Genomic DNA, 17,331 nt, shown 5'->3' on the forward strand with positions numbered 1-17,331 from the left:
ATCAACCAAACCTTCAATAGTGGCGGCGGATGTGACTGACAAGTGTTCAGATAGTTTCATTTCATCAATTAGCAGCCCTCCGTGTCGCTTAAAGGCGTCCATAGATCTCGTCTTTTTTTTTAGAGCACTCAGGACCCTTGTGCAGAAACCGAACCCTGTCTTGTACGAGCTCAAATATTTCCTCAAGGTGTCTTCACTTGGTAGGACTAAGATCTTGTTGCTTCTCATGTATTTGTAAAGCTTTGGACTTTTCATCTTCATGAGCAGACACTCTAAGATCCAATTCTGAGTGAATTTTAATCCCCTGGTACTCGCTCGTTTGGAAGCGCGGAAAAAATGAAGTGCTGCTTCTCTTTGTTTTGGAGGCATGTCAGCAATACTTTCTTCAAAAGTGCCTTCCTTTATAGCTTTGTTCTGCTTCACCATTTCTCTCAGTTTTGATTTCAAGTTTGACACCCGTCCAAGCAGTCGGCGATTTTGCTGTCTCAAGGTTTTCGTTTGGCGACAAATGGCTCGCTTTGCAGAAGTGGCACCAGTAGCAGCAGTGGTACGCATCACCTTACATTTTTTCCTAATCAGGGACAGCCTTGCCTTGGCGCATGGACGGCATTTTACACCTGCACAGTTAAAAAAAAAAGGTCTGATTACATGTTTACGCCCCACAGACAGACACACACAGACGCCTACCCACAAACAGTCGCATTAACGCACACAAACATATGCACGCACGCACCGTCAACCATCAAGCTTTCTCGATTTGAGAGGAGTAATGGGAAGAACATTAACTCACAGTAGTGTTAAACAGTGATAAATTTCACTCGAGTTCTTTTTCTTTTATTTTCGTGATAATAATTGCACACATGAAATGTAAACTTGTGCGATCTTTTTTTTTTATACCTCTGTAAGAGAAACACCCCTGCCCGTTAGCAATTAAAACATGCAAATGGAAATAAGATGTGCATATTAATGTCGTTTCCTTGCATATATTTTGACAACTCGTTCAAAATCACCATAAATTTTATCAAAACGTCCCTCTCCTATACGCTTTAATTTAAGCTCTGTCCGTATCGGTGAAGTACATAGACCTACTTACCTCCGTTAGGTACAACACCTTCACAGCTTCTGCTGTAAAACGCTCCTCCATGGCATCTGAAGTTCCGTCCAGAGGCAAATGTCTCAAGTGGGCCATCATTAGGTTCATTTTTCCTTATGGAGCCAGGGCATACAGAAGCTGCGTCGATTTTTTGCATATGTTCCTCTGCCTGTGCGAAAGATAGAGCCCGTTTTTCGTCGTAAGGACTGCCGTTTATATGTGTTCGGCAGAGAAGTCCGTCTTCTTCTTCTTTCAGGAATATAACTTTGTCATGGGATATTTCTGAAGGCGGTATTAGTGTGGAGGTGACATAGAAGACACCATCAACATGCGGGAACTGAAGGGCTGTCCATCTGGAGGTTGACGGCATCGTCAGTGTAAGAAGGGAACGTCTTCCTTCATTCGTGGTACCGCCTTGTGTCTCCGAATTGCAGTCCATCACGGGATGCGCTGCCGACTTCACACACTTTGCATGCCTCTCTGTCAAGCTCGCAGCGCTAGAGGACCTTTTTTTCTCTTCGCACTTGGTCATTGATGGCCCGGGGGCATCTTGTTTGGCATGCTGACGACTTGTCGAATTATTAGTCACCTGGTCACCCCCGTCGGAACGTTGTTGTCCACTCAGTATAACAGGCACTGCTCCGACTGCAAGCTTTGGCCGGTCACGGGGCAACCTGACCTCTCTACCGCCTATAATGTGCACGAAGTCTCGAAGCAGATGATGCGGCTCGAAATGTGCCTCGCAGACCACACTTGAACTTTTCATGTGCCCTCTTGGCAAGCGTAAGCTGTACTCCCATTTCTCCCTCAGGGTCGGAGATGTTGGAACGGCGAATAGCGAACACTTACTGCCTTCAGTAGATCCTATGTAGGTAACCCCGCAGCCGGGCACACAGCAGTTGCCCTGCCGCTTTGGTTTCATTTGCGAAAGGTGTAACAGGACGTGAGACTCTCACTTGTACAGAGGGGTCCACATCTGAAGGGGAACACGCGTGTCGTCTGCTCGGCTACACCGCCAGCCCGCTGCGGCAACTATGAGGTTTCGCGCACGAGCACTGCGGACAGCGCTTTTTTATCGTCTGCCACAAAAATATGAACACGTTCACCTGTCTGTTTCCGCACACCTCGTGATAGCTTTATTAATGTTACACGCCAATATCTTACGCATTTAGTGTGAGGAGGAACACTGAAAACTCGAGCAGACAGAACATCGCTGCTTTACCAGTATTCAAACCTTCGCGACTTCCCGCCGACTGAAAATCGTTTACTTTCAGTTTTTCTTTTTCTTTTTTTAAGCGAGCCAGTGGGCGGCGACCGCAGGCGAGTGAAAGCACACCGTCTCTCTTTTATTCGCTAAAATCTCGCAAGCTATGCTTTTAAGTTTTCGTTGAATCCCGTGCGGTGGCGCTGCAAATAAATGCGCTTGCTGTCAAGTTTTTTTCTCCTTTACTTCATATCTCGCGTAATGTTTTGTAGCAATATGTAGAAACTGAAGGCATATTTAAAAAAAAAGCCAAACAATACAGTTGTACACGTGAAATTAAAAAAAAAATCTATGGTCACAGCGGTGATTCGAACCTGGGTCTTTTTAGTGGGATGCGAGCATTCTACCCCTCGACCACTTCGGCGGAGCTGCGCACGGCTCTTAAAACGACGACAGGTCACAGACTACCGATCGCAGCGCCACTAGCGGATTTGACCCCGTTTGGGCCTCACTTTTTGGATCTCGGTCCGGGCACTCCCCTTGTTCTAGTACACTCTACGTTTGCGAAGCTGAGTTTTTTTAATGAGTTTCCTCGAAACGGCGCTCAAAATGATCTGGAACGGATCCTTGCGTATCCGTCGTGATTTTAGCATATGTACATGTTAGCGAGAATGCGCAGATATGCGCTCGTCAGTGACAATGTGTCTGTGTTCGCGTGCGTTTGTAAACGGACGCTCGAATGAGAGAGTCCAGTGCGTCGGTGTAAACATCAGCTGACGGGTGAGTACTTTGAACGATTTCGCGTGAAATCGCGTTAGTTCTGTGGCCGCGATCGGCGTCTGTCGAGTCGGGCGACTTCCTCACAGTTATTTCCTGCATCCTGCGCTTGTAGATTTCTCCCATCACTCATTTGATTGACTCTATGTCATCGATGACTACAATCTCATCTTGCCTTCAACAGGCAAACGTAAGTGAAGTTTTCCGTTGGTTCGCGAGTACGCATCTTCGATCGCTTGTCATGTCGAGCGTCATTTTGTACAGGTATTGTTGCAAACAGCCAAGCAGCAGCCTGGGAAGTTAAGTCGTGAACATCGCAAAGAAAAATAGTGAGTGTGTCGTTCAGCCTGTTCGTTTACGTGTGCCTGTACTATTGCTGACATTAACGCTAAACTTTCGGTTTCGTTACAGCCCGTCGTTGCAACAGAAGCTGACTGAGCTCTATTTGTCCGAATGCAATTTTAATTTGAGGAACAAGGTTAGTTTCGCTATCTCATGTTGATACTGTTTACTGTTATCTCGCTGTCTGTTCACCCGTCTTCTTCGCCGTGGTTTACGTGCAGAATTTGTACAATGGCTCAAATCTCCTGGCAAAGCTTGTGTCCAGAGAGAAATTGAATTGTCTCGTCCTGAACCTCTATGCCGGCAACGAAGGTTACTCCCTCATGCTGAAAACCAAGAATGGCACAGAAACGGAAACCATTCGCCTGCCTTATGAGGTGAGCTATTGTTGTATAGTTCCCACCCGTCGACATCAGGTGTGGGAAATGTTTATTTTGCTTGTGTTCTCATTGTGGTGATCATTTCCTTGTTTCTCATTACTCCAGGAAAGTGAACTCTTGCAGTACATAGACAATGAAGAGGTAAGTTGTCGCTGCAATCATCACATTGTTTTGAAATCCTTTCGCCACGAAAGAGCACTGTCCGGATGTACTGCTCGTACACGACCACATGAAACATAAACACGGAGTTTTTATGGAAACAAAACTGCATCCATTTGCAATGCTGTAAACACATGCAGATGAAGTGTGTTCATGTGAGTGCACTGTCCTTACACGTTTGTATGCATCAAATCAGTAAAAGTATAAAAGGCAATATTCTATTATATCACAGAATGATGTACCGTGAACCGGGACACTTTTTTGGTCCTGTGGGGCATTTATTTTTATTGCTTTTTTTCTCAACATGAACTACCACACAATAAAAGACATACACATAAACCCGTTCTATTTTTCACACACCCACAAAAAAAAAAACACTTTGTAATAATTAAGGTACATGCATTTGACCAGTTTGATGTTTTGCATCAGAACCATGTAATCAAGTACATTATATAGAATTGTTCGTTTTGCTCCATGTAGGTGTGGCGTACTAGAAGACCGCCGAATTTTTTTGTCACTAAATTTTGTATGATACGTGGTCGACAACTTATCTGTCATGTCGGGCAGGAATACGTGAGCAGTCAGAGAAAAACCTTCGTGCCCTCTGCAGAATTCATAGGTAGCACCGCATGCACATATTTAAAGTTAGTGGAGACTTTACAAAGCATACTTGCACTTCAGTAGCTGTCCAAAGTTGGCTATATTTGTCAATGCAGAGTCTTCACGTATAACCGAGAATTTGGTAATATAGTCCCATGTGAATACTTTTTCCAGCCACTTCCGTTTACAGATGCAGTGTTTAATTGTGTTGACCAAGGGAGCTAGAACACTCAAGTAATAGCATGTATTTGGTAAGGAAGCAGCACATTGGCACTATAGCGGGCAAAAAGTTTTTTTGCAAGTTCATTTTGCTTGAAAATAATTGTCATTCACACACGTGAAGTATGGTGATGATTTACAGCAGTTTTCGACAAATGCAATATAAAGTATGTTCACTTTGGCCCCACTTTCTTGTTCTTGTTTCCTGTAAATTGATTTTTTTTACAAGTAGGTATTTTCACTTTTTCACAGAATTCAGTTTATGTGAATAATTGCTTCGCTTTCACTATAGAAAGGTTTATGAAATATTTATCGGGAGCAACTTGATTTAAATAGCGTACCATTTACTTTCTCACTGCCGCCAGCTTTGCATGGATTGTTTTCTCTTGTCAAACATAAATGATGAAAACGGCTTTCGAGTAGCAACTGGATATGCAAATTTATTGAAAGAGCTTTATTGTCCTTCTCTGTTTCTTTTGCACGCTAAAGCTTCCACCAATCCTTGTTGACCTTTTGGAAAGATCTCAGGTATGCCACGTCCTCTCACTTTGTGTTTGCCAAGTGGCTCAAAGTTCACATGCACACAAATATCCTCTTCACGATTTGTGCGTTTACCATTTGGCACACTTATCTTCTAGGCACCAGTATTCTACAGCGGCTGCATAGTCGTTGAAGTGCGAGACCACAGGAGGTGCTTGCCAACAATGGGCACATTTGCCACGCACTATGTACTCCTAAGACCAACAACTCAGGTGAGTTTGAGCTGTTGCTGTGCGAGACTATGGATTTTAGAGAATGGAGTTATGCGCTTGCCTTAGCGGATATGCTTTGGGCCCCTCGCTTTCTCCCTACATTTAGAATTTGCTCATCATCTGTCTAGTTATTGTAATACATTGCACCACGGTCAATGTTTTTTGTTCAAAACACACTAAACCAAGACATTTAGTATTAAAGCTTGTATTCTCACTGTTGTTCTTAGCCAAGCTTGCTCAATCAGCTGATAACTATCAGGCCCTCGACATTTAAACTGCATTACCTAGTTATTGCACCAGAAGAAAATTGAAGGCTGATGACTGATGGCTGATTGAACCTTTATGACCGATTTTTCAGCTAGGCTTGGTTTCAGCATTTCGCAAATGCAAAGTGTATACCAGCTGCTGGTAACTCGCACCGGCAATCTCATAACCTCCCTTTGTTGTTCAGCACAGCACACCGAAGCACTTATTTGCTAGTACAGGTGATGTGATCATTATGTTTAGACGTCTGGATGCACCCGATCTACAGGTCCAGGAAGCAAGATCTTCATCATATTGAGTTCTCAAATACATCATCATACTTTCATGATTCACTATCACCATTGTAGTTAGCTGCCATGTCTTGATAATGATTAAAGTACTATACATCATGAGCATGATTCTGAAATGTCTTTCTGTGTATTGAGACATTGAAATTAGCGACTGCCCTCCCATGTTATGCTCCTCGTTTGTTGTGCAATAGCCTCAGGGTGTGAATAAAAGAGCCACCATTGGACACGTGACTTTCCTCATGAGTAAGTCTAGTGTCAGAGTTAATATTTGAGTAACTAAATTTAAATAACGAACTACTTTTGTTATGTCTCTGATTTAGTTCCACAAGCTTAGCTGTGGTTCGTATGCACGCCAAGAGGCTAAAAAAGTTTACGCATTTGCAGTCTGTGCTTTGCGACGTGGGCCTGGTGGCACGAGGCGACGGCCACTCGTGGAGTCTCGAGGATAAGCTCTACCTGGAGGCGGCACTGGTCATGGCCACTGCAGAGCCACTCTGCCTGGAGCCCACAGTGGGCGTGGCTGTCGTATCCAACTGGCTGCAGCACAAGAAGGCGCGTCTCAGCAATCACATGATCAGCAGGTGCTTAGCTGCTTGAATTACCATTCATCCTCGAACTTTAAAGTCTAACATAGCTCATGGTTGTTCAAAGTCGTGACCTCACACACTCGAGATGGATTAGAACAAGTGGCCAGTATGACCGACTTGCCTTGTCCATTATTTAAGTGGCAAGTCAGGCTTGTAAATTATCTGTTAGTGGGAATAATGCAGTTTTGTCTTGTAATCTGTTTTTGTCTTTGCAATACATCACACGTGGTATGTCCATGTCGCTACACACTCAGCACAGACAACATTAAAAGAACTAGTGCAACATTACAGATTCAGTATTCTGTACCTTTCTATAATCTGATAAGTGCTATTCTCAGCGCATGGTGTCGAGATTTTTTTTCCAGCATGGCCTCATGATTTGCCACGTGCATTCAAGGCAAGCCCTAACCTTTGAAATCCAATGAAAAATTAAAGCCAGCTCATTGGTATGATGTATCGTCATTAAACTTGACACTCGCAGGCTTTGCTTTGTATCAAAACTTTACTTACGTACCCTTTTCTGCAACAGATGGTTTCGAGCTCTCATTGTTGATGAGTGTACAGCAGATTTTTTCTGGTATTTAATCAAGCATGCAAAGCTAGAATGATTGATAGATGTTCCTGTTTAGTGTGCCAATCGTTTTTATTTTTATTAGCTCATTTGTTCCATTTCACTATTCAAATAATTCAAAATCATTCTCGATAGATGTTTTTACCAGTTCAATGTCTCATAAAATTGAGGTTAATGAAGCAACAGTTAAGAAGTCAAGGTGCCTCTGCACAGTCTTGCTCACTTCAAACCGCAAATCCTCACGGTATGAACTTCAGGTATGCGGTTAGACGCTATAGCAAGCTGCGCCTTTCTATTTTTTTTTCCTAGAATGGCAAAGAAACACAGTCAAGTGGCCATCAATCGTCGGAAAAAGCTGGAGCAATGCGCGACACCACCGTACCTGAGAGCACATGACTTCATCACGCAGTACCGAAAGAGGGTGCCGGCATCAACACCGCTTCCAACCATGCCTTCCAAGGTGGGCTGAGGCCTGCGTTATGCCCGTCTCATTTTGTAAGCGTAGTGCAGACCATGAAATGGTGCGTCTTGGTACACGGTTGAACCCCCGTATAAGAAACATGCACTGGCTAGCAACTCTTGTCTTTTATGTATGTGAGGTGTCTCTTATAAGCAGAATACTGCGTATTCATTTCCTTATAAACACCTGTTTTATCGTAGACACACTGGTATGTCACTTATACCCATTTGTCTCTTACATCAGTGTCTCTTATAAAGGGGTTCAACTGTACTAATGTTTGTCAGCGAAAAATGGGCATCCTGAACAGGATTGAAAATTAGAAAACAGTCTCTTCGAGCATTCATCACGATTTATCTTGTGAGAATACTTATATTTCGTTCATCCCAAAGGATGGACATTCCTTATATGTATTCTGGTTGGCGAGAATGCCCCCAAGAAGTCCGAATACTGAAACACATACCTAAAAAACAAAAAGCAACAAATTGGAGACATGTTTATCTGTAATTACCTAATTAATATTTATCTATGATTTCTTTCCTCTGTTTTTATTCTGAGTAAAAAGAAACAACTGAATAATAATACCTGCGGTAATGAAGGTGGCTGTTGTACATCAGAGGCAATTTCACCTTGTTAATGTTAGCCTGACTGTTTTCTGAATAAAGTATTAAAAAATAAGACACCTTCAGTTCTTGTGGTCGAGTGTTTGGTTTTTCAAAATGGTTTGAGAATAATGTTTATGATAAGCTGCATTGTAAGAGCTGAATCGTTAGCTTTCAGAACTGCTGGTTAATCATGCTATTAGTTTATACTGAGAGTCATTCAAACCATTGACGAGCCTTCAAAAAGAAAAGGATTTCAATAGAGCTGTTATAAGTATTTCTCCTGCTATGAGGGTATATACAAAACAGAATGAACCAATTTCTTGCCAACTTTTTTATATGTGTTTGTTATCTTGCAGGCTGACTTCTGGGCGCAGAAAAGGGCCACGATGCCAGTTCCCCAAGAGATTGAGGTGATTACTTTCTACGCTCATATGCAGATAAGCCTTATCATGTTAATGCTTTTTTTTAAATTATTTATAGCATCTCCTCTGTGATGATAATGTACTTACGTGCTACATTAATTTCTACTAGTATAATGCTGGATTGAGGCACCAGTAAATGAGATGGAATTGAAGACCGAAAGCTCTAAACATTGTGTTCTATTAGTTTACAAGTCTAGTAGTGCTGTTGCATAGTAGTCTCCCAGCCAATTCGGTAAACAATGTGTACCATTTGTTTTGCTTTGTTATAGTTTCCAGTAGTGACGATTTCATAGTATACAAAATATCTCGCCATCATTTTCTGCACACAGTCAAGCAAATATGGTTAAATATATTCAAAAATTAGTCTAGCTTCCACTGATGTAGTCTAGTGTGTTTGGCTCCCCAGATGAGTCCAGTCCAGTCTGGTGTGTACACTAAAATTTAGTTCTTTTTCAGTGGAACGCATTTACAGATCTGACAGTAAACAGCCAAATGTTAGCAAGACTGTTTCTTTTGTGCTTCTGTTCGCATGGCGTTATAGTGAAACCTTCGAACCTGTGCATTTACTTTTGACGGCGTAGAAAAACAAGATGATTGCAAACACTGTCTTCTTGCATTCAGTGAATCAAACATTGTACTTATCTAAGCAGTTTATTTGCTTGCCCCCACACTATGGTAGCCTAATAAAGAAATTTGATAAATGACTTAGTGCTTAAGAATCAACGAATAAACATTTCTTTACTTGCTGTGACATTCTATTGACACTTGTGAAAATGTTAATGGTGCCAGACAAATGTTAACAGACATCGCCTGTTTCATTGAAATGAATCTGATCTTGCTACCGGTACAGTGATTGTCAACTACTACATATGGCTGCATGTTTACTACTAGGCTTGTGCAACTAGTAAACTATCAGTTCAAAACAATTTCGGAGCGAATTGTATTGAATTTGAATCGCGTATATTGCATATTATAAAGAGAAATGACCATGTTTGTCACGACTCAAGTAACCTACACAATGCATTTTTAAAATTGAAACAAGGCATGTGTGAATGTCATTCTTTTGGGCTAAAATTGAAGTGGAAGCAGCTATGACTGGTAGCAGGGTTTGAGCAATGGTAAAATGCAAGCAATAATCTAAAATACCTTGTTATTTAAAACTTACTCTACTTATAGCATATAAGCCGATAGAGCTTCTAAATGAAAAAATGATGAATCGATGTGAGGGTAATATGTTCATTAGACCTTGGAATTGGGCTTCGTGGCAGTTTGAATTTTTCTTGGATGGGTGTATTCACGGTATAGCACTTCTACACTGCTCTGGAACCACCTTTAAAGGGGGGCGGGTTGCATGCGGTTTTATAAACACCTATCCCTTCATTTCAAATCGAAAGGAATATTCAAAATGCTCAAATCTTCTCAAAAGCCTATTGTTTACCACCATCAACATAGACTGTGTGCGTGGGTGATATTGTTATTACATCATCCTATTTCTACTGGTAATATTTGTGCCTTTAGCAGCTTACATTCAGAGATGCTGAAGTACGGAGAATGAGGTAGGCCATCACTTCTAAGACGCCCACAAACAAGTAAACCTGGCTCAAATTCTCGACTTTCGTGGCCAGGACTGTGTCTCTTGTGAGTGCATTGCGTCAGCAGTTTTCGCAGGAGCAGCACCTTAACAGTGTAACATATTAGGAGCAAGGAGGGCCTGGCCTTATCAACCATTTTGTATAGAAGGGGCCGACGCATTACCACGGAGGAGAGTGAGCACAGCAGCAATAACCAGTACTACAGTTGTAGAAAGTAAAGCAGTAACATTGCGATGAAGAGGTTCGGCGACAATAAATATGAAATATGTTAATACTCACATATGAAACTGAAACCTGAAGATTAACAAAGAAACTGAAAAAGAAAGTTGAGGAGCACGCAGCGCGCATCAAATTGGAAGACAATATATGAAATAGAGATCGGAAGGCAGCAGCGGAATAGATGAGGGCACAAACAGACAGCCGATATTTTAGTTGGCATTGAACGAAAAAAATCAATCTGTGTGAACCGGATAATGCGAAGGTCAGACAATAGATATAAAGGGATGCGAAATACTGCCGAAGATGGCTGCGAGTTATATAGGGTGATGACACTCTTTTTCGTAAATCAGAAAGTTCGCGGGGTAAAATGAAATCTACTCGTAAAATATGAAACCACTGGGAGAGGTCTCTGTCTTGAAATGAACATAGAATAGATTGATGATGATAGTTTCCCAGCCACAATCACAGTATTCTATTCACACCAACTTTTGGTCGGGCACATGTGCTCACACAGGTGGAGAAGCTGGCACGTGTCAAGGAACCCCCCAAGCCCACACTGGACAACACGCCGCTGGTGGTGCAGGAGTTTGTACTGGAAACGGAGCCCAACACGGGCAAGCTCACCCGTGTAACAATCCTCCAAAGGCCCACCGATGAACAGTTCTTCGGCCGGCTCTACGTTGACCGGGAAGGAAATAACAAGGGCACCAGCTGCGAGTGAGTGTTGCCACTTTTGGGGAACCCGTGGCAGATGGCGTACCGCTGTCATGGGGCACTCACATAGGTGTGCTCAGAATTCTCAGTTAGAATGGCGAGGGGAGGGGTGGGGGGCTGTTTCAAGGCAGCACTACCTGACGCTTCCCAATCCCATCCCACAGAAGTCTTTATGAACAGAACGCAGGACAAAGACAGTATCAGGACACCCTTCCCCGTACGCACGCGTGTGGGCACTTGCCAAGGAGGTGTAGCCCATATGAAAGAGAATGCACCAAAAAAGAGAGAGAGTGAGGTCTCGACAAAGCCGCTCTTGGATTAAACAGGCACAGTTCACGCCATTGTACAACAAACACATGTACGTTTATTAATGTATTTTACATAATGACGAGCTTGCCAGCCAAACCTAAACAAAGAACTGCAGTGACATGACAAGTAACACAATATAACGCCAAGCTAACACAAAAGGAAAAAACACACTATACCGCTAATGTGGTGTCGTCAACTGACATCGCACAACAGTTCACTGAGCACAGCCGTGCCAAACACCAAAAAGGAAAAAGAGCTCTTTCTTATGTGCTCATGCCACTTCACTTCCTGTCAGGTGACACCACAGCGCCATATTTCGCTTGGCAGGGAAGCTAACTTTGTTTACTACTTTGAACCTCATAGTAACAAAGTTGCATCTTACCCAAAAATAAGTGCGTTATATCAGAAAATTAGTTATAAAGGTTTATTTCTAATGCTATACCTGTTGCAAGACCATTTTTAATTTACTTCATTATAACCAATACTTTGTTATATCTGGGCTCATTACATCAAGGTTTGAGTGTACTACGTGCGTGTGCGATGAGGCGAAACTGACTTACAGGTGGTGCTAGCAGCTCTGAAAGGGAGAAAAGAAAATCAGGCTGTGAGAATTTTCACAATTATGATGAACTTTTTTTTGTTTTACTTTTCTTGAGAGGTTGGAGCTGTGATTTGCCTTCCCAAGCATCAAAATTGGGGTGATAGCAAAGAAATAAAATAGAGTGTCTGTCCGTATGTTACGATGATCCCCTGTTACTTATAGCTCATAATTTGAGTAGGAAGAAATATTAGCTTGCCTTAATTTTTCTTGTGTGTGCATTTCAAACCAATTTAAACAAACATTTAAACTGACAGGTATGTAAGCGAATAATATGAATCAACTTCCCTGCCAAGGAAAAGTGTTAGAATCAAGAAACGTGAGCTGAACACAAAAAGAAGCCACGTCACTTGCTGCCGCTTTGCACTGTATTGCCGAGAAGCTAAAAACCCATACAGGGCCACACGGCGGTGTAAATGAACTTGCGATAAAGAGTGTATGCGCCTTCACAAAGACATTTTTGGCAATTGCATAACTATCTTACTTTCGTATTTTGTGATCACACTACCTTACATTTGCTTTGGTAGTTGTAATAACTTCTGGGGGAAAATCTTATTCATAAACACTCACAAAATTGTACAGGTGGCCAGATTAGTTTATTATACTAGTACACTTTCTCTTAATTTTCAAGAGGTCAAGAATTCGTAACAGTCTGGCTCTATTCGTGGTCTCAGAGGATATTGCAAGGTTTTAGTGTAAGGCACAATGAATGTTTTTCTTGAGCGTGTGTGAATTGTCAAGCGGGACTATTGCTCTGACAACTCTTAATATATTTCGTCTTGCAGATTCAATCTTGGCAGTCAAGCCAACGTTACCAGGTATGTGCAAACAATCAAATGCCTTCAATTCTTACCCAGCAATGTTATTGGATCATGTTGCAAGAATAGTGGACCATACTTGCCAGCTGTTAGTACGAGTATTACCATTTATTTAAATAGTAACGAGTCACTGTCAAACACAACTGCTTTACTCATCTGAAAAGTTTGTGGCAGTAGTACTGCGACTTTATAGGCTGTTGTATTTAACAGCTGGACATAGGTCCCACTCTCATATGAATCATGAAAACCATATACAGTCAAGCTTTAATACTATAAGGACGTACTTGTATAGTTAGTACTCAGTCTAATATATCCCAACTTTACGAAGTCATGTAGCAAAGGATTTTCCAGATCTAACAATGGATTTTTCATTCCCCGCCACGAACAGCTGGAGTTCATTGTGTTCACCAACCCAAGTTGGTTGGGTGCTGAACCCTATTTAACTGTCTCTTGCCCTAAATAATAGAGTAGGAAAAACAGCGATTTCTTCATAATATTGACACTGGTGGGTTTTTTTCGACCCCCTTGTCATAACCCTAGTTTTCTCATAACGATGCTGTACACCGCTCCCTCACATGGAACAACGAACTGACCTGTCAGAGGAGCTCTTATGTACTAAATGGTGCTAAATGTGGTAGTGGGATTGGTGTTACTGTAAATGCTCCCACATAAACACTACTCTGGCTGCTCTTGTTTTGTTTATGTGACAGATCAAACCAATCATCTCCTCACAACTTGCTTGCTCGGCCTGTTCATGTAGTCACTGCATTCGTTATTCCTTTTTTGCATGCTGGCCTCCCATGTCTAGGCTACCCTTACGAACTTTTCACGTGTGCAGGCGAGGGTTAATAGGAATTACAATGTTGAAGTAGCTCTGAATTGTTGCGATGTTACTATTCCAGATTTTGAAGAACTGATAAGTACTTTTTCCAATTTTATAAAATTAGCGATTTAACTGTACAGAATGTCGCAGAATATATCAGGATAATCTGTAATGAGAACTGGTGCTAAAAAAAATTATAATAGATGTGCTAAATCCACTTGAACAAAAGTTATATGTGGAACATTTGTGACCAAAGTTCCAGCGTGACATCGACTCACTCGCTAGTGTTTAACATGCCTTAACTTTAGTTCAAGTCAATTTAGAACATCCATTCTCATTTTATCCTACACAGTTCTCACTTCAATTTATTCTGACATGCTGATAAACTTTGTAACTCTCTCAGTTTAGGCAAATTCTTGCTCTCAGAAAACACATATCATAGTAGAAAACTAATCGCATCTGAAATCTACAATCACATATGCATAAATTTAGTAAGTTTATAGGGACCCTGAAACAGTCTTTTGAAGTTTTGTCAGCATTTAGGCTAGAGCATCATCAAAACTTTTACACCACAAATTTTAACGACATGTCATGTACCTAGACCACTATGGACCATTATATCACACCCTCCTTCTCACCCCTGCCATGCCTCTTCAACTCATGAGACATGCTGGCATCGCTGACGATTGCAGAGCTCTCATGAGCGCACTCAATGATTCGAGCTTTGCCCAGTCTAGACCTGCACGCGAGATTGCACGCCGACAGGTTGCACATAATCTCGGATGCCATCACCCAGTGTGCCTGGGTACAAAGACGAAAATCCCGGTGTGGTTAATGTCTGCTCCAACAGGTGCCACCACCCTACCAGTCAATTGCACTTACATGCATTCCACACCCAATCAGATCAGCAGCCTGGGTGATTTCGTGCTTCCAGTGGTGTCATACTGCAAATGGGCAGTTGAAAACTCGTTTGGCTGAGCCGCGGTGATCTGCAGTGATTCGCAGCTTTAAAGCATAATAAATGACACAGTTTATGCAGAGAGCTTGAATCAGTCTCTGAATGACTCTTAGGACTTAGCCTACCAGCCCAATGTGTTTGTACAAAAACGTCAAAACTGTTTCTGGCCCCCTGTAAATCAATAAATAATTTTTCTTTAATTTGAACATTCATGTCTCCCTGATGGCTTGGCAGTTGGTATGCTTTTGCTTTCAATAGTCGTGATCGTATTAAATTCCAACCTTAGGTACCTGGACCAGTTCCGAGAAATTTTCACCGAGGAGGGCCGCAAGGCTGTGAAGATCACCCACTTCGTTCCTGGCAAACCACCTGTGGTCCTTGACTCCCAAAGCATGTCTGGTGGCTTGGACGAACAGTGTGAACCGTCGGCGGTAGTGCCACTCACGAAGGCACAGGGACCGCTCAGTCAATCGCCACCTGTGCTAGCAGTTGCCGAGAACAGGTTCGCACAATGTTCGAATGCATGTTGCGCAAGCAATACCATTTTCCTTTTTTATATTACTGCGAGCTGTGACGAGGCTTCTGTGCTTAATATACTAGCCATCAATGGCACTATGCGGCATTGCCTGATGGCTCCAAGAGGCCATCTTAGGAAAATGTGGCACTGGACAATGTAAACTGGCATTTTTAAGTTATCCAGAGTTGTCTTTATCTAGATTTTTTATTTGTGCTGTCAATAAAGAAAAAAAAAAGCTCAATATAAAGATCTTTTGTGACCTCAGCGACTTAAAGTTGACAAGGTTTTCCTCTATGTTCACCAGCATGTACTATCGGATTATTTCGCCAATAATGAACATCTGAATTTACAGCCTGCTGATACAATACTTAGACAGAAGTGTAATTTTTCGTGCTTTGAGAAAAACCCTTGGCATGTGATGAACACAAGCATCCAAAATGCCTGAAAGATATGGAGCACCTGAGGAGATATGGAGCACCTGAGGCATCAGAATGCTAGCTGCTCACAAACTTATTCCTAGTTATCATTCAATGCTATACTTACACCACTCAAGACATTGTCATAAAACAACTGTGTGTTACAAAGTGAACATAAACAAAACTACACAACCACAAGTATAAATTTTTAAGGCCACCCTGATCATTTGAAGGTATTCTGTCTTCACTAGGGTGAGGATGTTAAGTTCTTTATTTCGTATGTCAGTTTGCTAGCACACGCATCACCGAAAGTCATCACATGCATCGCCTACCTCAAGCACTTATCCGTGCCCCTTCTCTGTCCTATCACAGGAAAGAGCCAGTGAACATGAACATCCTGGAACCCAACCACGGTCACACAGGTGAGAGAAGCAACCTTTATAATGATGTGATAGTATTAATTAATGAGTATTCAACTGACATTTGAAATAAGAGTGAGTTGATGATGCATTATTTCATATTACCGTATTTACTTGCATAATGAACGCACTTTTTTTTTCTCAAAAAATCTGAGCATTTATTATGCCGGGCAAATCTTATGAAAACATTTTCGGTATGAGCAAAAAAATGCAGCAATGCAAAAAAAAGTTAGGTCGCTCAGCTTCTTTGTTGCACTTCACTCATCTTCGGTGGTTGAAGGCGCTATCCTTTGCAAGCTGTTCTCGCACTGCCTGTTCACGCCATAAAAGCGTTTTGCGGTTATCTTCATCGAAATCGTTTAACCGCAACAGTGGTATCTGCTGTAATCTCTAGGGGCGCCCAGAAGCGTGTGCTACGACGCCACGACCTACTTTGCCAACTTTGTGGCTGACTCACGCGATGACCGTGCCTTCGTTGTTGACACTGTAGCAAGCTACCACGGAAGCATCAAAACAAACCATCGTAACAAGGTTAATGACAGAATACGGAGGCCGCCTCACTTGCAACCGAAGCCAGAATCAGAGACCATGTTACGGAAATACGTAGTCACAATCTTTTCTGGGCAACAAGCGATTTCTTTCTGGTTTTCCAGGATTCTGCAACGTGATGGCGACGAATGACCCTTCGCGACAGCAAATCCTGTCATCGTCGCTCAAAAATTGCGTGCATGTGGTTGGGCCTTAAAGTTTTGTATTTGCAGAAAGCGACCTGCCGCAGGAAGTTTCGTGACCTTCGCCCGCTGTGTGCTTGTCAGCTGCAATGTCTCTACACTCGCATTCTTCGTGAACCCCGCTGTGGCGCATAGATATTTGAAAAAGACTGGGTGCGTGCCGCGCACAGATAGACAAAAACTATACAGCGCGCGGCAGTGGGCGAAGGGGGAGGGGAGCGAGCCGAGGTAGCTGAGGGAGGTCGGCATATTAACAAAAAAAGGAAGAGATCCAAGGGGCAAGGAGGTGCCAGGTGTCGGCTAGCAAAACTGCAGCTGACGAATGTAGGGGGCGTGTTTATTACGCAGGAAAAATAAAAATCCAAATTTTGACGACTGAAGTTGGGGGTGTGTTTATTATGTGGGTGCGTTCATTGCGCCAGTAAATACGATACTTTTTTTTTGCTATAACCTAGTTCCACATTTCAAAAGAAATACATCTCCACCCCCCACAAA

The 17,331-nt window shown here is 42.4% G+C and overlaps 1 protein-coding gene across 1 annotated transcript in view; it reads left to right on the top strand.

Moving 5' to 3' along the window:
• Positions 1–2,937: 2,937 nt before the first annotated feature.
• Positions 2,938–17,331, top strand: part of LOC119170438 (transcription factor Spt20 homolog) — a 31,715-nt gene continuing 17,321 nt past the window's right edge. Inside the window, exons 1-15 of the mRNA XM_037421607.2 lie at positions 2,938–3,077; positions 3,190–3,264; positions 3,339–3,403; positions 3,486–3,552; positions 3,638–3,793; positions 3,902–3,937; positions 5,264–5,302; positions 5,413–5,526; positions 6,465–6,661; positions 7,548–7,698; positions 8,657–8,710; positions 11,048–11,250; positions 12,940–12,972; positions 15,040–15,255; positions 16,059–16,108. Coding sequence (XP_037277504.2) covers positions 3,220–3,264; positions 3,339–3,403; positions 3,486–3,552; positions 3,638–3,793; positions 3,902–3,937; positions 5,264–5,302; positions 5,413–5,526; positions 6,465–6,661; positions 7,548–7,698; positions 8,657–8,710; positions 11,048–11,250; positions 12,940–12,972; positions 15,040–15,255; positions 16,059–16,108 — 1,426 coding nt within the window. The 5' untranslated portion in view covers positions 2,938–3,077; positions 3,190–3,219. The remainder of the gene's footprint in view (positions 3,078–3,189; positions 3,265–3,338; positions 3,404–3,485; positions 3,553–3,637; positions 3,794–3,901; positions 3,938–5,263; positions 5,303–5,412; positions 5,527–6,464; positions 6,662–7,547; positions 7,699–8,656; positions 8,711–11,047; positions 11,251–12,939; positions 12,973–15,039; positions 15,256–16,058; positions 16,109–17,331) is intronic.

The sequence above is a fragment of the Rhipicephalus microplus genome, chromosome 2 (assembly GCF_043290135.1).
Source record: "Rhipicephalus microplus isolate Deutch F79 chromosome 2, USDA_Rmic, whole genome shotgun sequence".
Classification (NCBI taxonomy): Eukaryota; Metazoa; Arthropoda; class Arachnida; order Ixodida; family Ixodidae; genus Rhipicephalus; species Rhipicephalus microplus.